Below are 22,250 nucleotides of genomic sequence, written 5' to 3' on the forward strand. Positions count from 1 at the left end.
CAGCGCTTTACAATATAACGGGAGACAATACAGCAACCAGGGGCGGACTGACAACTCATGGGGCCCTCGGGCAATAGGGGTCATGGGGCCCCTGTGTCCTTGCCCACACTCAAAGCACACCCAAAAAAGTTTATAAAAGGTACCAGGGGCATTTCATGGGGCCCCCTACTGACCCGGGGACCTCGGGCTGTGCATGAGTGCTCAAATGGTCAGTCCGCCCCTGACAGCAACAATACAGTTCAATACAAGAGGGACAGGAAGGTCCTGCTCCTTGGAGTTTACAATCCAGGAGATATATATATATATATATATATATATATATACATACACACACATATACACACACACCACACACTACACACTACACACACCAGAATTGCAGTGTCACAAGGGAAAACCTTGCAGCGCCAAAAATTACATCACCTCGCCCATTCATACTTTTATCACGTGTACGGAGATATTAAATAAATATGTCAGTTATATATTTATACATGTGTTAATAAATTAAAATTCTTGGTTTTAAAGTAATATACAGTCATGGCCGAAATTGTTGGCACCCTTGATATTTCTCCAGGAAATCATGTATTTCTCACGAAACGTATTGCATTAACACATGTTTTGCTATACACATGTTTATTCCCTTTGTGTGTATTGGGACAAAACAAAAAAAGGGAGGAAAGAAAGCAAATTCGACATAATGTCACACAAACCTCCAAAAATGGGCTGGACAAAAGTATTGGCACCCTTTCACAACTGCGGATAAATAAGAATGTTACAAGCATGTGATGCTCCTGTAAACTCACCTGGGGCAAGTAACAGGTGTGGGCAATATAGAAATCACACCTGAAAGCAGATAAAAAGGAGAGACGTTCACTTAACCTTTGCATTGTGTGTCTGTCTGTGCCACACTAAGCATGGACAACAGAAAGAGGAGACGAGAACTGTCTGAGGACCTGAGAACCAAAATTGTGGCAAAATATCAACAATCTCAAGGTTACAAGTCCATCTCCAGAGAACTAGATTTGCCTTTGTCCACAGTGCGCAACATTATCAAGAAGTTTGCAACCCATGGCACTGTAGCTAATCTCCCTGGTCGTGGACGGATGAGGAAAATTGATGAAAGATTGCAACGCAGAATAGTCCGGATGGTGGATAAGCAGCCCCAAACATGTTCCAAAGACATTCAAGCTGTCCTGCAGGCTCAGGGAGCATCAGTGTCAGCGCGAACTATCCGTCGACATTTAAATGAAATGAAACGCTATGGCAGGAGACCCAGGAGGACCCCACTGCTGACACAGAGACATAAAAAAGCAAGACTACAGTTTGCCAAAATGTACTTGAGTAAGCCAAAAGCCTTCTGGGAAAACGTCTTGTGGACAGATGAGACCAAGATAGAGCTTTTCGGTAAAGCACATCATTCTACTGTTTACCGAAAACGGAATGAGGCCTACAAAGAACAAAACACAGTACCTACGGTAAAATATGGTGGAGGTTCAATGATGTTTTGGGGTTGTTTTGCTGCCTCTGGCACTGGGTGCCTTGACTGTGTGCAAGGCATCATGAAATCTGAGGATTACCAAAGGATTTTGGGTCGCACTGTAGGGCCCAGTGTCAGAAAGCTGGGTTTGCGTCCAAGATCCTGGGTCTTCCAGCAGGACAATGACCCCAAACATACGTCAAAAAGCACTCAGAAATGGATGGCAAAGAAGCGCTGGAGAGTTCTGAAGTGGCCAGCAATGAGCCCAGATCTAAATCCCATTGAACACCTGTGGAGAGATCTTAAAATTGCTGTTGGGAAAAGGTGTCCTTCCAATAAGAGAGACCTGGAGCTGTTTGCAAAGGAAGAGTGGTCCAAAATTCCGGGTGAGAGGTGTCAGAAGCTTATTGATGGTTATAGGAAGCGACTGATTTCAGTTATGTTTTCCAAAGGGTGTGCAACCAAATATTAAGTTAAGGGTGCCAATACTTTTGTCCAGCCCATTTTTGGGGTTTTGTGTGACATTATGTCATATTTGCTTTTCTGCCTCTGTTTTATATTTGTTCCAATACATACAAAGGGAATAAACATGTGTATAGCAAAACATGTGTTAATGCAATACCTTTTTTGTGTGAAATACTTGATTTTCAGGAAAAATATCAAGGGTGCCAACAATTTCGGCCATGACTGTATATATATATATATATATATATATATACACATACACACACACATATATACACACACACATGCACTACACACACCAGAGTTGCAGTGTCACGGTGTAGCTTCCAGTATATTTGAAGATATCCTTCATTTTTTTATTCATACCTTTATATTCATTTTCTATATATTTTTAATGTTAATTGATCATCTATTTATTTTCCTCTGTTTATATATACATAGAAGATGTTACTAATGCCGCTGTTAACTCCTAGACCAGAAAGAGGTAATATCTTGCAGCGCCAAAAATTACATCACCTCGCCTATTCATACTTTTATCACGTGTACAGAGATAGTAAATAAATAAGTCAGTTATATATTTTCACATGTATTTATAAATTTCAATAAATTTATTTATTTCTTATTTTAAAGTAATGTTATATATTACTTATAATGTAATGTTATATATTACCTATAAAATATAATTTTATATATATATATATATATATATATATACACACACTATACACTCACACTATATATATATATATATTTTTTTAATATGACAAATATATATATGTATATTATATATATATATATATATATATATATATATATTTATTAACACCGGAGTCGCAATGTAACTTCTGGTATATATGAAGATATGTTTTTTCAATTCATACATTTATATGCTTTTTTGTACATTTATGATAACTGATCATCTATTTTCCCTGTTATATTTAAAAGTCTTTACTAATACCCCTTTTAAACCCCCGAACAGAAAAAGGGGCAACCTGACAGTGTCAAAATTAGTTGCCAAAATTGACATCACCTTACCCTGATCGTACTTTTAGCATTTTCACAAAAACAGTAAATACATGAGTTAATTATATATTTATACATGTATTTATAAATTAACATAAATTAATTTATTCCTGTTATAGTAATATTAAATAGAGAGAGAGAGAGAGAGAGAGAGAGAGAGAGAGAGAGAGAGAGAGAGAGAGAGAGAGAGAGAGAGAGAGAGAGAGAGAGAGAATGACAGCATAAAAAGATCAATTTTAATTAAATATTACTTTTAATTAAAATGTTTTTGGATTTTTTTGTTTGATTTCTTGGGGGTTCTTTTGTTAATTATTTTGTCAAGCAATTAAATGTTGCGCTAAGTGTGAAAGAAAAAAATGTCATTAAAAATTAATTATTCATGTGAACAGCTATCCATACACAGTACAACGTACAAATTAATTCCTATAAGTGATATATCATATACGATTCATATAAAGAACAATACAAATTCCACGTGAAGGACAACTTCCACAAACACTTCGTGAAAAAGAACATGCGTTTCTTGAATGCAATATTAATAGTGTTGATCTTCTTTTCATCCAAAAAAATCACCACCTTGAATGGACCACCAGGGGCGGACTGACCATTTGGAAACTCGGGCACTGCCCGAGGGCCCGGGGTCAGTAGGGGGCCCCATGAAATGCCCCTGGTACCTTTTTCATAGGCTTTTTTGAGTTTGGGCAAGGACATAGGGGCCCCATGATCCCCTATTGCCCGGGGGCCCCATGAGTTGTCAGTCCGCCCCTGTGGACCACCATGAGTAAAATGGAGGCTTACCAGATGAGAAGACCCTTTATTATAGGGGGTCTAATAAGGCTTTATATAGATGTAACTCCGTCCGAACCTCTATGTTGTAACCGGGACCCAGATTCCACTTAGATCAGTACGCCATTCTCATAGCAAAGCCAAGACAGTGTCATGTAAAATAAAACATGCCTCTCATAGTGCAGTAAAAACGAATGTGACTTTATTGCGCAAGTAAAATCCTACTTATAAAACACAGAAGGAATATCAGCATTCAAATACAGCTTCCAAAATGGCGGATAGCGTGATGACGTCAAAAATGATTTTGTCTGCATATAGATTTAGGTTTGTCCCATGGATGTTTGAATCCACTTACTATTGACTGTCTCACTACTTCTGTTGGAAGTCTATTCCAAGCATCAACTACTCTTTTGGTAAAATTATACTTTCTAAAGATATGAGAATAGAAAACACATGCTGCTATTAGCCCCTTAACAACATTGGCAGCACAGTGGCTAAATGGTTAGCTCTTCCACCTGGCAGTACTCAGGTCGTTGGTTCAAATCCTAACCCTGGCACCACCTGCCTGGAGTTTGCATGTTCTCCCTGTGCCTGCGTGGGTTTCCTCTGGGTACTCCAGTTTCCTCCCACACTCCAAAGACATGCTGGTAGGTGAATTGGCTCCTGTCTAAATTGGCCCTAGTATGTGTATGTATGAATGTGAGTTAGGGACCTTAGATTGTACACCCCTTGAGGGTTAGGGACTGATGTGAATGTACAATATATATGTAAAGTGCTGTGGAAACTGAAGGCACTATATAAGTACCTGAAATAAATAAATATATATATACAGCAGCAGGGCTGATGGGCCTTAACATCCTACTGCAACATATATGTGTCACTTATCTTGTTCCAGAGGAGCACTATGTCGGCAGCCCCAGAATGGTGAGTGAGCTGTCACTGTCAGCTACTAGTTACCAATTTTTATTTCACAGACACTAAATATAAAACCTTTTTTTGTTCTTTTCTACCTAAAACACACTGACACTAACACTGATCCTGATGCTAAGCTTGACACAAATACTAACCCAGAGCAAGCTCTTTTATGGAAAGGCTTCTTCGCAGTAAAAGCTGGAATATACTCCCTCAGGAACTAGTCCTGGGCAGCTTGGCAGACTGGTCTAAAAAAACACCAGAGATTGGTGATCCAGGGAATATCCGATTGCCTCCCAGGGGGTCAAGAAGGAAAGTTCCCCCCCCCCGACCCCCCGCTGGAGCAAAATTGGATCAAGCTTCATAGGGGGGTTTTATTTTGCCTTCCCCTGGATCAAATGTTGGTATAGGGTTGTGTATATGGAGGATTTCTATGTATTTATGCCATTTTTTTTTTTTATTTTGGTTGAGCTAGACGCATCTTTTTTTCTCTTCTCAACCTAATTATGTAATGCAAAAAAAACCCCCTCCATGCAGTTATGTACACAATGAAAATTGTTACTTTTATTCTTAAAGAGGAGCTAAATATGACATACAGTATACAATATACTAATAATGTATCGATACGCAAATGATACAAGAACAGAGAACCGTACCATCCAAAAAGTCTGTCATTAAAAAACCCATCTATTGCATTGCAGTGTCCATCCTGGACAAACAACCTGCTCCGCTCTCCTGCACCCTGTGCTAGTATTGTACATCACATTGACCATTCACATACTTCAACAGTCACTAGTATAACATGGTACCAGTGATTGCGGCATGCCGCCCTGTCCTGCTCCACAAAAGATGGCCCTCCACTCCACAAATCCAGCCAGCTCTTCTCCTGAAATCCTCTGCACTGCTGTCAGTACTGGATATAGAAGATTGCTTTACCACGGTGCTGGGAATGAGCACAGCGATCTCTGTCCAATATCATCCACAAATTCCACACCCAGGATATCATTGTCCTATAATCAGCACATTGGAAGACCCCGGGGAGGCTACTTATGGCAATGTGACACAAGGGAGGACACAACAGTATGAATCATGACATACAAAAGAGCAATTTCATGACCAGAATAAAAATCATTAAGGATCAGAATGGATTGGCTGCATTCCCAGTGATGTCACCGGTCTCCAGTGAATGGATAGGCTGCATTCTCAGTGATGTCACCGGTCTCTAGTGAATGGTTAGGCTGCATTCTCAGTGATGTCGCCGGTCTCTAGTGAATGGATAGGCTGTATTCTCAGTGATGTCACCGGTCTCTAGTGAATGGATAGGCTGTATTCTCAGTGATGTCACCGGTCTCTAGTGAATGGATAGGCTGCATTCTCAGTGATGTCGCCGGTCTCTAGTGAATGGATAGGCTGTATTCTCAGTGATGTCACCGGTCTCTATGAATGGATAGGCTCTATTCTCAGTGATGTCACCGGTCTCTAGTGAATGGATAGGCTGCATTCTCAGTGATGTCACCGGTCTCTATGAATGGATAGGCTGTATTCTCAGTGATGTCACCGCTCTCTAGTGAATGGATAGGCTGCATTCCCAATTATGTCACCGCTCTCTAGTGAATGGATAGGCTGCATTCTCAGTGATGTCACCGGTCTCCAGTGAATGGATAGGCTGCATTCCCAATTATGTCACCGCTCTCTAGTGAATGGATAGGCTGCATTCTCAGTGATGTCACTGCTCTCTAGTGAATGGATAGGCTGCATTCCTAATTATGTCACCGCTCTCTAGTGAATGGATAGGCTGCATTCTCAGTGATGTCACCGGTCTCCAGTGAATGGATAGGCTGCATTCCCAATTATGTCACCACTCTCTAGTGAATGGATAGGCTACATTCTCAGTGATGTCACTGCTCTCTAGTGAATGGATAGGCTACATTCTCAGTGATGTCACCGGTCTCTATGAATGGATAGGCTGTATTCTCAGTGATGTCACCAGTCTCTAGTGAATGGATAGGCTGCATTCTCAGTGATGTCATCGGTCTCTAGTGAATGGATAGGCTGCATTCTCAGTGATGTCACCGGTCTCTAGTGAATGGATAGGCTGCATTCTCAATGATGTCACCAGTCTCTATAGAATGATAGGCTGCATTCTCAGTGATGTCACCGGTCTCTAGTGAATGGATAGGCTGTATTCTCAGTGATGTCACCGGTCTCCAGTGAATGGATAGGCTGCATTCCCAATTATGTCACCGCTCTCTAGTGAATGGATAGGCTGCATTCTCAGTGATGTCACCGCTCTCTAGTGAATGGATAGGCTGCATTCCCAATTATGTCACCGCTCTCTAGTGAATGGATAGGCTGCATTCTCAGTAATGTCACCGGTCTCCAGTGAATGGATAGGCTGCATTCCCAATTATGTCACCGCTCTCTAGTGAATGGATAGGCTACATTCTCAGTGATGTCACTGCTCTCTAGTGAATGGATAGGCTACATTCTCAGTGATGTCACCGGTCTCTATGAATGGATAGGCTGCATTCTCAGTGATGTCACCAGTCTCTAGTGAATGGATAGGCTGCATTCTCAGTGATGTCATCGGTCTCTAGTGAATGGATAGGCTGCATTCTCAGTGATGTCACCGGTCTCTAGTGAATGGATAGGCTGCATTCTCAATGATGTTACCAGTCTCTATAGAATGATAGGCTGCATTCTCAGTGATGTCACCGGTCTCTAGTGAATGGATAGGCTGCATTCCCAGTGATGTCACCGCTCTCTAGTGAATGGATAGGCTGCATTCCCAGTTATGTCACCGCTCTCTAGTGAATGGATAGGCTACATTCTCAGTGATGTCACCGGTCTCTAGTGAATGGATAGGCTACATTCTCAGTGATGTCACCGGTCTCTAGTGAATGGATAGGCTGCATTCTCAGTGATGTCACCGGTCTCTAGTGAATGGATAGGCTGCATTCCCAGTTATGTCACCGCTCTCTAGTGAATGGATAGGCTACATTCTCAGTGATGTCACCGGTCTCTAGTGAATGGATAGGCTGCATTCTCAGTGATGTCATCGGTCTCTAGTGAATGGATAGGCTGCATTCTCAGTGATGTCACCGGTCTCTAGTGAATGGATAGGCTGCATTCTCAATGATGTCACCAGTCTCTATAGAATGATAGGCTGCATTCTCTGTGATGTCACCGGTCTCTAGTGAATGGATAAGCTGCATTCCCAGTGATGTCACTGCTCTCTAGTTAATGGATAGGCTGCATTCCCAGTTATGTCACCGCTCTCTAGTGAATGGATAGGCTGCATTCTCAGTGATGTCACCGGTCTCTAGTGAATGGATAGGCTGCATTCTCAGTGATGTCACCGGTCTCTAGTGAATGGATAGGCTGCATTCTCAGTGATGTCGCTGGTCTCTAGTGAATGGATAGGCTGTATTCTCAGTGATGTCACCGCTCTCTAGTGAATGGATAGGCTGTATTCCCAGTGATGTCACCGGTCTCCAGTGAATGGATAGGCTGCATTCCCAATTATGTCACCGCTCTCTAGTGAATGGATAGGCTGCATTCTCAGTGATGTCACCACTCTCTAGTGAATGGATAGGCTGCATTCTCAGTGATGTCACCACTCTCTAGTGAAAGGATAGGCTGCATTCCCAATTCTTTCACCGCTGTCTAGTGAATGGATAGGCTGCATTCTCAGTGATGTCACCACTCTCTAGTGAAAGGATAGGCTGCATTCCCAATTCTTTCACCGCTGTCTAGTGAATGGATAGGCTGCATTCTCAGTGATGTCACCGCTCTCTAGTGAATGGATAGGCTGTATTGTCAGTGATGTCACCGGTCTCTAGTGAATGGATAGGCTGTATTCTCAGTGATGTCACCGGTCTCTAGTGAATGGATAGGATGTATTCTCAGTGATGTCACGGGTCTCTAGTGAAAGGATAGACTACATTCTCAGCCTCCCCAGCTTCCATTGCCTGGCTCACTCACCCTGCTTCTTCTTCTTCAGCTGCTGGATCTGGTCCATCCTCTTGATTAGGATTTTGCATTTGTCCGTTTTGCCGCTAAAGCTGTCTATATCTCCGATATTTGCCGAGAGAAGCTCAGCCAGTTCCTCTAGGTATTTGTTTTCTTGCTCTCGCCGGCGCTTCTCATTGCTACAGTGAGCAAAACAGAAATAAGAAAGCATTACACTTGTAGCCTAGTAATGGCTGCCCATCATCTTGATTTACTGATTATTAGAAGGATAAAATAAGTACAACAAAAAAAAAAATCACATTTTCAAGATACTGGGTTATGCTGGTAACAGTAGTATTCCTTTATAGGATATTGGGCTATGATTGTAACAGTAGGGCTTCTTTACAGGATATTGGGCTATGCAGGTACCAGTTGTATTCCTTTACAGTATATTGGGTTATGCTGGTACATGTAGTGTTCCTTTACAGGATATTGAGCTATGCCAGTACCAGCTGTATCCCTTTAAAGTATGTTGGGTTATGCCGGGACCAGTAGTGTTCCTTTACAGGATATTGGGCTATGCCGGTACCAGTTGTGTTCCTTTAAAGTATATTGGGTTATGCTGGTACCTGTAGTGTTCCTTTACAGGATATTGGGCTTTGCTGGTACCTGTAGTGTTCCTTTACAGGATATTGGGCTATGTCGGTAACAGTAGTGTTCCCTTACAGGATATTGGACTATGCTGGTAGAGGTGTGAACCTTTGCAAGATATTTGGCTATGCTGGTAGCAGTAGTGTTCCTTTAAAGGATATTGGGCTATGCCAGTACCACTTGTGTTCCTTTAAAATATATTGGGTTATGCTGGTACCTGTAGTGTTCCTTTACAAGATATTGGGCTATGCTAGTACCAGTAGTGTTCCTATATAGGATATCAGGCTATGCTGGTACCAGTAGTGTTCCTTTACTGGTACCAGCATAGCCCAATATCCTATAAAGGAACACTACTGGTACCAGCATAACCCAATATCCTATAAAGGAACACTACTGGTACCAGCATAGCCTGATATCCTATATAGGAACACTACTGGTACCAGCATAACCCAATATCCTATACTGTTCCTTTATAGGATATTTGGCTATGCTGGTACCAGTAGTGTTCCCTTAAAGGATATAAGGCTATGCTGGTACCAGTAGTGTTCCCTTACAGGATATTGGGCTATGCTGGTACCAGTAGTGTTCCCTTACAGGATATTGGGCTATGCTGGTACCAGTAGTGTTCCCTTACAGGATATTGAGCTAAGCTGGTAGAAGGTAGTGTTCCTGTGCAAGATACTGAGCTATGCTGGTACCAGTAGTGTTCCCTTACAGAATATTGGGCTATGCTGGTACCAGTCGTGTTCCCTTACAGAATATTGGGCTATGCTGGTACCAGTAGTGTTCCCTTACAGAATATTTAGCTATGCTGGTACCAGTCGTGTTCCCTTACAGAATATTGGGCTATGCTGGTACCAGTAGTGTTACCTTATAGAATATTGGGCTATGCTGGTACCAGTAGTGTTCCCTTACAGGATATTTGGCTATGCTGGCACCAGTAGTGTTCCCTTACAGGATATTGGGCTATGCTGGTACCAGTAGTGTTACCTTATAGAATATTGGGCTATGCTGGTACCAGTAGTGTTCCCTTACAGAATATTGGGCTATGCTGGTACCAGTAGTGTTACCTTATAGAATATTGGGCTATGCTGGTACCAGTAGTGTTCCCTTACAGGATATTTGGCTATGCTGGCACCAGTAGTGTTCCCTTACAGGATATTGGGCTATGCTGGTTGCAGTAGTGTTCCCTTACAGGATATTGGGCTATGCTGGCACCAGTAGTGTTCCCTTACAGGATATTGGGCTATGCTGGTACCAGTAGTGTTACCTTACAGGATATTGGGCTATGCTGGTTGCAGTAGTGTTCCCTTACAGGATATTGGGCTATGCTGGCACCAGTAGTGTTCCCTTACAGGATATTGGGCTATGCTGGTACCAGTAGTGTTCCCTTACAGGATATTGGGCTATGCTGGTACCAGTAGTGTTCCCCTTACAGGATATTGGGCTATGCTGGTACCAGTAGTGTTCCCCTTACAGGATATTGGGCTATGCTGGCACCAGTAGTGTTCCCTTACAGGATATTGGGCTATGCTGGTACCAGTAGTGTTCCCCTTACAGGATATTGGGCTATGCTGGTTGCAGTAGTGTTCCCTTACAGGATATTGGGCTATGCTGGTACCAGTAGTGTTCCCCTTACAGGATATTGGGCTATGCTGGCACCAGTAGTGTTCCCCTTACAGGATATTGGGCTATGCTGGTACCAGTAGTGTTCCCCTTACAGGATATTGGGCTATGCTGGCACCAGTAGTGTTCCCTTACAGGATATTGGGCTATGCTGGTACCAGTAGTGTTCCCCTTACAGGATATTGGGCTATGCTGGTACCAGTAGTGTTCCCTTACAGGATATTGGGCTATGCTGGCACCAGTAGTGTTCCCTTACAGGATATTGGGCTATGCTGGTGCCAGTATTGTTTCTATGCAGGATACTGAGCTCTGCCACATTGCACAGCTCAGGCAGGATAGGAGACCTGACTTTTACCTACTGCAGTTTAGTAATGCTTACAGGTCTTCTCCCTCCCCCAGCCTGTCCAAGTGAATGAGAATCAACATTATCCTGAGCTCACCTCTCTGTCACTATGCTCTCTCCTTCTATTAGCATGCTCCTACTTAGCACATGAGCATCATAGCTTAACTAATTGGCTCAATGTTCTGCTCCTCCCTCCCCAGTCTGAGCTCTGCTGTACAGGCATTGCAGGTCACATTTAGGTGATTACTCTGCTTGCAAAGTTTGAAATTAAAAAATAAACTTGTAATAACGCATCAATGAATACAGAGTTCTGTTTGAACAGATTTCTGCAGAGTTTATGACCAGTCAGCGGAAGGGGGCACTTGGTGGGGGAACTTGGAAGCTTGGTATAGGGAGCCATCAGGACATAATTCTGGAGTGCAGAAGGTGGAAAGCGCGCAATGACTTCATACTCTATAAATCACGGTCTGCACATAACAGGCAGCGGCCATGACCTCCTCCATGTTGACCCATGCACCCTGCAGATGTTAATCATGGAAGCTTGTTTACTAGGAAGCTCCCACAACCAGTATGCCAGTGTGCAGCATCAGGCATCATCTTAACCCTTCTGCTGCCAGAGCCGTTTTTGCCTTTTTTTTTTTTTTATGCATTTAAAAAAATAATTTTAGGCCTGAAGGTTAGTTAAAGTGCCAGCAGACGCCCTGAAGAATACAATGGCGGCAGTTCCAAATATTTCTGCCACACAATATTTACTCAATGGTTTATCAAACGCAAAGCTTCAGGAATAAAATGCCCTAAAGTTAAATTTAGGGCCTACAAATGTAATAGATTACCCAGTTTTGGGTGTAATATAAAAGAAAAGGTTGTGCCGAGTAAATAGATACCAAATATGTCAAGCTTTACATTTGCGCATGCCTGCAAAACAACAACAAACGTCAGTTATTATATATTCCATTTCCATTTTTTTTACTAAAACTTATATTAACTCACAGCGATCACATGCACAAGCTGGGCTAATCACAGCCCAGCTGTGTCATGTGATTAGCCGTGGCCAAATCACAGCTAAGCACAAAAAAAAACCCCTGAATGAATCAGTCATTCAGGTAAATGCTTGCTTATAGCAAAGTAATTCTTTGCTATAAGCAAATTGTGTAAAAAAACAAACAAAAACAAAATACTGATCACTTCCCCAAAGTTGTACAATGTTACTATGGTAATACTACTTTGGTCATAGTGAAATATGAAAAAAAATCTTAAAAAAAGAGAAAAAAGTAATAAAAAATTAAAACTAATAAAAAAATTAAAACTTTTTTTACAAATTATACTTTTTTTTTTTTGTACTGTCACCAGTCAGTGTCCCTGATCACTGCCATGCCAGTTATATGATGACGCTGTACTGCACTGGTGACAGTATGTAAAAAAAAAATAGCGAAAATAATTTTTTTAATTTTTTAATTTTCCGAAAAATTATGACAAAAAAATTACAACTTCAAAAAACTCGCCATGCCTCTTATGAAGTACGTCGGACTGTCTACTTTGCAAGAAGGGGTCATTTGGGGGATATCTGTACTATTCTGACATTTGGGGGATATCTGTACCGTCCTGACATTTGGGGGATATCTGTACTGTTCTGACATTTGGGGGATATCTGTACTGTTCTGACATTTGGGGGATATCTGTACTGTTCTGACATTTGGGGGGTGTCTGTACTGTCCTGACATTTGGGGGGTGTCTGTACTGTCCTGACATTCTTGCACCTCAAGAAATTAGATTGGCTGTCAGTACTTCAGGATTGATCAATATTCAGATCTATACCATAGTTTGTGAACTCTATAACTTTCCTACAAACTAAATAATACATCCTAATTTGGGTTATTTTCACCAAAGACATGTAGCAGAATACATCTCGGCCTAAATTTATGAAGAACAATTATTTATTTGTAAACTTTTATAACAGAAACAAAGAAAAATGTGGGTTTTTTTCCGAAATTTTCTGTTTTTTTTTGTTAATTTAGCAAAAAATAAAAACCCCAGCGGTGATTAAATACCACCAAAAGAAAGCTCTAGTTCTCTGAAGAAAATGATAACATTTTAGTTTGGGTACAATGTTGCATGACCGCGCAATTGTCATTCAAAGTGTGAGAGCGCTGAAACCTGAAAATTGGCCTGTGCAGGAAGGGGGTAAAAGTGCCCGGTATGGAAGCGGTTAATGCTGTATAGATAGCCCACTCCTTTTCCTAGAAATGCATTGCAGCTCTAGACTCATGTCATGAAGCAGGACACATTATGATCTTTTGACCTATCCAATGTTCATGGTTGTATGATTCTCTCAGTTTATGGAATAAACTTCACAAGATCTACAAGATGTCTTCTGTATTGAGTCACTGCCTGTGTTATTCAACTAAGATTGGAGTTATCACTATCTCATCATAACTGTAAGTTACAGAGATCACACTTTCAAGGCTTAGATTGGAGAGACAGAACAAGGGTCCTTTTAGACCCCTGAAGCCTCTCCTGCCTTCCAATGAAGCTAATGTAGCACAAATCGTGCTCCATTAGTTTTTTTCCCTGACACCAGAAGTGTAAAACGTACTTCTGGGTTAAAGCAGTAGTAAACTTGGGTTAAAAAAAATATTTCTCCCTGCAAGGTCAAGGCATAATGTGCTCGTATGCATCGCATACAACCATGTTATGAAAAACGTACTAAAAAATGAAGCCCTCCAGCGGTGCTCTGTCACCTCGGCAGAGGCTTTCATCTTTTCCCGGTCTTCTTTTCGGGTTAGTGGTCTGAGGCCGGTTGAATGGCCGAGACGCGATGATGTCACTCCTGTGCATGCTCGCAGGCAGGGGCGGACTGACAACTCATGGGCAATAGGGGATCATGGGGCCCCTGTGTCCTTGCCCAATCTCAAAAAAGCCTATGAAAAAGGTATCAGGGGCATCTCATGGGGCCCCCTACTGACCCCGGGCCCTCGGGCAGTGCCTGAGTTTCCAAATGGTCAGTCCGCCCCTGCTTGCAGGAGACGCAGCAGCAGCACAGAGCTCTGGGTATGCCGTTCCTTTAGAGCGCATGCACCGGTGACGTCACCGGCTGCCAAGCAAGTGAATATCTCCTAAACAGTGCACATTTAGGAGACATTCATTTTTGCTGGCATCCAGTGACACCTGCCATCGGTCCTGGGCTTGCAGGTGGGACAGTGGAGCCCAGGAAGAATAGTGGAATGGGGGGGGGAAGGGGTCACACCGGGAATGGGGGTGTTAGACATATGGCGGTGGCAGGAAAAGGGTTAAAATCACAAAAATAAAGACATTGTACAGACAACCTCAAAGTCTTACCTTCGGCAGCGGTGAAGGCTCCGCTCAGACCTGAGTGTATCAGAACTGCACACAGAAATGTGTGTTTCTGATGCGTGCTAAAATCATGCACAATGTGTGTTTTGGTGCCATTATTTTTAATGGCCTGTCAAGCGCGCAAAGAGAACGGGCGTTTTGTCACATAACAAAATGCCTGAAAAACTCACTAAAATGCGCAATGAAAAAATATGCGTCAAAGTAGCCTCCGTTAAAAGGTACAGGAGCTGCTTTGGCACATTTTTGGGAGCATGGGGCAGTCCATTCAAGTGTACAGGCTGCCTTACATGTCACTCAAAAAAACGCATACAAAAAAAAAATGTGCAAAGAACACAACGCAGGAGTGTCGCTAGCAGGGGCGGACTGACCATTTGGAAACTCGGGCACTGCCCAAGGGCCCGGGGTCAGTAGGGGGCCCCATGAGATGCCCCTGGTACCTTTTTCATAGGCTTTTTTGAGTTTGGGCAAGGACACAGGGGCCCCATGATCCCCTATTACTCGGGGGCCCTATGAGTTGTCAGTCCGCCCCTGGTCGCTAGATGTGAATGCAGCCTAAATATGATGTTGCTATCCAACAGGTAGCAGAGCCAGACCAAGTGCACTCAATAATCAGCACTAAGTAACAGAGCCAGTCAGACATGCCACCTCCCCTTCTCTGTAATACAAGTCTAGGTGAGGACACTTGTGCTAAAGGGTGTGGCTGTTACTCAGCTCTGCAAGCACAGGGTTTCATGATGAGAAACAAGTTACACTTTTAAAAGATTTGGAATTTGTATCCAGTTGCGGAAGAAGAACCAGGAGGAAAAAAAAAAGAGATTTATTGGCTGGCGTTCAACTTGAAAGCTCTGTTCAAACTTGGCGTTTGTGGAACGCACAACAAGGCAGACAGAAAACGTACATTTGGTGACGCATTTCAGAAACACACTGCAAACGCTCATTGAGCTTGCGGTGCCATTACAGCACCCCAAGCGCAGGTGACAGGCGCATGTTTGTGCTAAAAACACGCCAAAACGCACCATGCTCCGCTCCAAAAATGTTTTGGTGTTTCTTTGGGGCGTTTGTCAAGTGAATGGGCTGCCCTATGCATGACGTGTAAACGCTCCAAAATATGTAAAAAAAAATAAAAACGTTAACCGCTACGCTCAGGTGCAAGAAATCGGCTGATATTCACGCCGTTAGTAGGGCCAGCCCATCGGCCGTTTTTTGCAGATCTTCTCATTTATTTTTATTGGTCATGCTGGAAAATCCACGAAAAACAGCCGTTTTCCGTGGACATTGGTGGCAGCATCAGCAATGGGGCTGACCGATTTTTCATTTATCAGCCGACAGTTCGGCCGATAAATGGCCCGTCTATGGCCTGCATAATTAACGCTTACCCAGGGGCGGACTGACCATTTGGAAACTCGGGCAGTGCCCGAGGGCCCCGGGGTCAGTAGGGGGCCCCATGAGATGCCCCTTGTACCTTTTTCATAGGCTTTGTAGAGTTTGGGCAAGGACACAGGGGCCCCATGATCTCCTATTGAGGGCCCGGGGTCAGTAGGGGGCCCCATGAGATGCCCCCTACTGCCCCCTTTTTCATAGACTTTTTTGAGTTTAGGCAAGTACAAGGGGCCCCATGATCCCCTATTGCCCGGGGCCCCATGAGTTGTCAGTCCGCCCCTGCGCTTACCCCAGGTTCACACCTATGCGTTTTCCGCAGCGTTTTTCAGAAGCGCACTACAGTCCATTTAACATGATTTCCTATGGGACATGTTCACATCTCCGCGTTTTCACCCGGTGCGTCTTTTGGAATGGGTAAGGGACTTTTTTGTTGCATTTTTGGTTCTATAGACCTCAATGGAAATGCTGCAAAAAAGCATGTAGTGCATTTTTGCTGAGTTTTAAATCTGCCTAGCAACAAGAAAAACAAAAATGCATAAAAAAATGCGGCAATAACGCAATGCAGAAACGGGTCAAACGCAAACTGGATAGGTGTGACCTATGGCTTTACAGGCCATAGGTCTGTATTTAGGTCTGTACAGGTGTATTTACCCCAAGGCAAATAAGGCATTTGCCTAGGGCGGCATTTTTCAGGGGAGCAGCACCACTCCCCGGAAGAAGGGACACACGTGACATGGGGACCAGGTGGGATCCGAGAGGGGCTGCTTGACAGTGTATGCAGAGCCTGACTCTCCCTAGGAGATGCCTGGAGCTGTGAAGGTGAGTGGGGGTGGCCAGTGTATGGCGGGTGTAGGGCTTTCTTGGATGGGGGGTGGTGGTGTTGGTTGGTGTCAGGCTCTCTCAGTGGGGGGGGGGGGGGGGCGGATGATTTTTGTGTTGCCTAGGGCAGCACAAACCCTAAATACACCACTGTTTACAGGTCTTGTCCCTCCTACAGCTGGTGACTGGGCATCGAAATGAGAAGCAGTTGCATCTCTGTCACTCTGCTCTCTCTTCCTACCAGCATGCCCCTTATACTGCAGCTCAACCGTCTTCTTTGGTTGCTTCTCCCTCTCCCAGTTTGAGCCCTGCTGCACAGAAAATGATGAATTCAAGTGCTTATCTATCTATCTATCTATTCAGTCATATCCGACCCTTGGCGATTACATGGACCGTCACTCGCAAGCGACTTTTTCCACAAATTCTCTTAGCAATTATTTTACAGGGTAGGTTGCCAGGTCTTTCCCCAACCCCCACCATACAGGAGATCCCGCATGGCCAGGGATGAAACTAGGACAATTTATACAGGAGCCAATTAACCTACCAGCATGTCTTTGGAGTGTGGGAGGAAACTGGAGACAACCCAAGTGAACACAGGGAGAACATGCAAACTCCATGCAGGAGGTGCCATGGTTGGGAATCGAACCCATCACCCAATTACTGCACGGCAGAAGTGCTAACCACTAAGCCACCATGCCGCCCTCAAGTGCTTATATCTACTTGCAATTAAAAAAAAAAACAAAATATACAAAATGATAAAATTAAAATGATAAAAAAAAGAAAATAAATAGCCCAGCCGCTAGACCAACCCACAGACACCCTTAATGGCCCGTAATACGTGCAGGAAAAGGTGGTGGTGAACTTCGAGGAAAAAAAAACAAAAAACGCGCCTGATTACCTAATGGCTTATGAAGCGGGCGAAGCCGCCTTTCGTCTCATCAGGCAGATGACAGAGAATTGGTGCGTGTAATTGTATCACAGGCAGGTAAACGGCTGAACATTAGCGCCAAATAGACTTCCAGGCGGCTGCCTTTCCAAGCTCCTGCTAATTGCCGGGACAGGTCGGCTGCGGCACAAAAGCCGAGACAAAAGGCGGGCTCCTTGGGTTACGCCGAGCCCCGGTGAAATGTAGACCAGCCGCGACTTTCTGTGAACGCCGCTGGTGACCCACTTCTGGAACAGGGGCCGGCTTTATGTAACGTCACCCCGCTTCAAGGACTAAAACCAATTTCATTGCGTCACACGGTTTTAATGTGGGCGCCAGAGGTTCCCGCTCCATGGTGACGGAGAGAGAGGTCACTCTGATAAACACCTATACCAGGGATGATCGGCTAGAATAGGGACCAGGGGCGGACTGACAACTCATGGGGCCCCCGGGCAATAGGGGATCATGCGGCCCCTGTGTCCTTGCCGAAATTCAAAAAAGCCTATGAAAAAGGAACCAGGGGCATCTCATGGAGCCCCCTACTGACCCCGGGCCCTTGGGCAGTGCCCAAGTTTCCAAATGGTCAGTCTGCCCCTGATAGGGACGGTTATAAAACGCTTATTGAAAAGGCTCCAGAGGGACGGTAGAAAAAAGATTGCATTGCCTAACTGCCCTTCAGTGGTCATAATATAAACAGTTACTAAAAATGTATTTGTTTGGTTTATAAGTTATATAGAACAGGGAGGAAAAAACAGAAGCAGCAGAAAATTCTCTGATCTCCGACAATCCAGTTATTCCTTCAAACTGTACAAAAGCTCACCACACACATTACAATCTGATTGTACAATCTCAAGTAAGTAGTGCAAAGGCTTCCAAACTCTATACAAATTGATTGAATAATTATGCAGGCCCTTATGTTATATGGTTGCTATCTGTCCACATGTGCTAAAGATAGTCCCTGTTTTCAGGCACCTGTTCCCAGAAAACGAAACGAGGGTCAACGGGGTAGTCCTCAATGAGTAGCTAGTTTAGGTAGACCCTCCTATTTATATGGCTGCCATCCATCCCCGTTTTCAGGGACCTGTTCCCAGAAAACAAACATAGTCAAGGGGTAGTCCTCAATGAGTAGCTAGTTTAGGTAGACCCTCCTATTATATGGTTGCCATCCATCCCCGTTTTCAGGGACCTGTTCCCAGAAAACAAACATAGTCAAGGGGTAGTCCTCAATGAGTAGCTAGTTTAGGTAGACCCTCCTATTATATGGTTGCCACCCATCCCCGTTTTCAGGGACCTGTTCCCAGAAAACAAACATAGTCAAGGGGTAGTCCTCAATGAGTAGCTAGTTTAGGTAGACCCTCCTATTATATGGCTGCCATCCATCCCCGTTTTCAGGGACCTATTCCCAGAAAACAAACATAGTCAAGGGGTAGTCCTCAATGAGTAGCTAGTTTAGTTAGACCCTCCAATTATATGGTTGCCATCCATCCCCGTTTTCAGGGACCTGTTCCCAGAAAACGAACATAGTCAACGGGGTAAGGGGTAGGGACGTGAATTTGTGGCTGTGATCAAAAGTGGGCGTGGTCAGTGGAATATTCCCGCACTTAATTTTAAAAATCTGGTAACCATATCAGTCAGTTTCGGTAGATCTGAAGTTGACTGTATAAATATCTAATGGTCAGACTGGTCATGTGGGGTGAGCCTAAGACTAAGGTGACCAGATTTTCAAAATGAAATCTAGAGACACTCTACAGACCGCACCTCATTTTATCGGGGTTGGTGCTAATAGTGGCAAGTAAAGCATGCCACACCAAATGCTGTTTGTGATCAAATTGTGTTAACAGTGGGATGGGCTTAAAAGACTAAATTATACTAATATGGCTTACCCTTCAGCCACCTGGGCCTGGGACGCCATTAAATTCGGGGACACATTCTTTGGAGGTGATGAAATCAGGGACAGGCTCTAAAATTAGGGACTGTCCTCAGAAACTGGGAATGTCTGGTCACCCTATCTAAGACAGAAATGTACAAAATGCTTCTACCAAACATTTGCAGAGTTTTTAGCGCAGCTTTGTTGAAGCCTGTAAGAGAACAGTACTATTATTTACCATTGGTGAATTGAATCTTTGTTCTCTTGCAGATTTACAAGATTCGGTTGAATCTTCAACATCCAACATTTCCGGGTGTATCAAATGCCTGCGGCCTACCCCCTGCGTGCTGTGTTTCCAGCTCCGGTCTTACATAACCAGCTGCAGGGGCCTGTAAATGTTGGATGCTGAAGATTCTACTGGACTTTCTAGCTCTGCAGCAAAGCTGGTGGTGGGACAGGTGAGACCTAAGCACAAAAAGAACTCTGGGCGTACCCGTGATCCTCCCTTGAAGAGGATGGGCCTCTATACTTGGCCTGTCGAGGTATTATGCTTCTGACAGATGCTAGGTACTCCTGATCCACCTAGCCAGAACCAGGCAGGTTGCTCTCCTTTGGTGTCAAATGAAGCCTCCTGCACTCTGGAGTGTTGTATTGGTCTTACCCAAAGGGAAGGTCATGAAAGGGAAGCCAAAGGCCTCCTCACACCTCTAAACTTCAGGTGCCCATGAACGCATAGAATTACCGTTTTCATGGGAAAAATGATCAAGTGCCAATGTTCAGAACAAAAGCCACATGCTTGAAAGTGAATGGTTCACCAGCTGGACTTCCAGAGATATCAGCCTGGGAAAGTAGGGCTATAGCATAAAGCTTGTTTTGCCATTAGGTGCATGCAGGTGAACAGGTTTAAAAGGTGCAACTGCAGGAAAGGATAGCAGACACACAAACCACCCCACCTCCCTTTCTTTCCTTCCAGTTCAGAATGACATTCCTGGCCTGCTGAGGTATAATGCTTCTGGAAAATGCAAGGTACTCCTGACCAACCTAGCCAGAACCAGACAGGTTGTTTTCCTTTGGAGTCAAATGATGCCTCCTGCACACCCTGAAGTTCTGGATTGGTCTTACCCAAAGGGAAGGTCGCAGAAGGGAAGGCAAGAATATCCTCACACAGCTAAACTTCAGGTGCCCAAGAATGCACACAATTACCATTTTGATTAGAAAAATTAGTGCCAATGTGCAGAACAAAAGCCACAGACCTGAAAGTCAATGGTCCATCAGCTGGACTTCCAAAGACATAGGCATTCGTGAGCAGGGCTATAGCGTAAAGCTTGCTTTGCCATCAGGTGTATGTTCAGGTGAACAGATTTAAAGGGTGCAACTGCAGAAGAGGAAAGCAGACACACAACCCACCTCACCTCCCTTTCTTTTCGTCCAGTCCAGAGTTACCCAACAGACCTGTAGGTCCTTTTTACTTAATTGCATTCAACTGTAAAGGAATACAAGCTGCATCCTTACTTAATAACTAGGATGTCTGTGGCAAGAGGACCACACCATGCACTAGGATTTTCAAACTACCTATATTTTAAAAGGTGTAGCCTCATGTTTACCAGTAGCGTTTGCAGCCAACACATAGAGGTCAGAGCATTGTCTTCTGCAGAGGGTACTAGGCACATGCACAGTACTTCAGAACCAAAGCACCAACCCCATTCTGATCCAATGGACCTCGAGAGTTACCAATGAGAAGTGAAACCAGTATCTGAGGTTCCGTATTCTGGGTAGTTTCTAGCAACAAGGAGCTCTCCTAGCCAGACACGCTGGTTTACCAGAACTGTAAAACTATGTTTTTATGGCCATGCTCACGTTTTGTCCCTACGCAGTCATCCATACAGTGAACTAGTTCGGCATTGTGAACTTTCCGATGTACTGTAAAGTCCTATTCAAAAGAAGACTACAAGATGCATGTTGTCATCTTTGCAAACTAGATAACCCTTTCTGTACCTGGTTATATTTTGTTACTAAGTTGACTTCCTTGACTTTGGAATTAAGCCCCACCCACCTGCTCATTCCCTATTCAACAAGAGGGCATCAATGGCTAAAAAGAGCAATAAGTGGACACAGACATGGGCTGTTGAGTTCCAGAAGAAGTTGAAAGTGGAGGCTTTCTAGGACTGTTAATGCAGACAAACTGTAAAGACTGCTCTTAGAAGGGCTTTTTGAAAAGTTCAAAATGGGTGACAGGTCCCCTTTAAGTGGGGCAGGATCAAGTGTCATGGCAGATGAGTGCAAGCTCCAGTGCTATTACATCTCTGCCCTATATTATCAGGTCATAGAGGACTACCCATAAAGCTGGCATTAGTACAAGCTTTATATCTTGTTATCAGTTTGCACAATTAAAAATTTGAGGACTGGTATCCCTTTAAACTAGGACTTTGTGGCAATAAAAAATAAAGAAAAGTCTCTCCAGCAAACCAATTTATTTTCTACCCAGGAGTCAGAGAGACACAGAAATGATTATGGAAAAAAAGGCAATAATGAGTTAGCTGGGGGCATGGCGGGAATTCACTTAGCGAGCTGGCCAGTTGTCACGGCAACACTGAAGCTGTACCAAAAAAGAGATCAATTTCTCCTTATAGACTGTCCACGCCGGCAAGCCTAGCCGCATGCTGCCACAGATGCG

The 22,250-nt window shown here is 43.8% G+C and overlaps 1 protein-coding gene across 4 annotated transcripts in view; it reads right to left on the bottom strand.

Annotated features, from left to right (window-relative positions):
• NCOA1 (nuclear receptor coactivator 1) overlaps positions 1-22,250 on the bottom strand; it is a 641,218-nt gene that overhangs the window by 179,811 nt on the left and 439,157 nt on the right. For all 4 annotated transcript variants that reach the window (XM_089688167.1, XM_089688169.1, XM_089688166.1 and 1 more), the window contains one exon: positions 8,648-8,814. In XM_089688167.1, coding sequence (XP_089544293.1) covers positions 8,648-8,814 — 167 coding nt within the window. The remainder of the gene's footprint in view (positions 1-8,647; positions 8,815-22,250) is intronic.

The sequence above is a fragment of the Staurois parvus genome, unplaced genomic scaffold (assembly GCF_062004578.1).
Source record: "Staurois parvus isolate SC_StPar_1 unplaced genomic scaffold, SC_StPar_1.0 ptg000448l, whole genome shotgun sequence".
In the NCBI taxonomy this organism is placed as follows: domain Eukaryota; kingdom Metazoa; phylum Chordata; class Amphibia; order Anura; family Ranidae; genus Staurois; species Staurois parvus.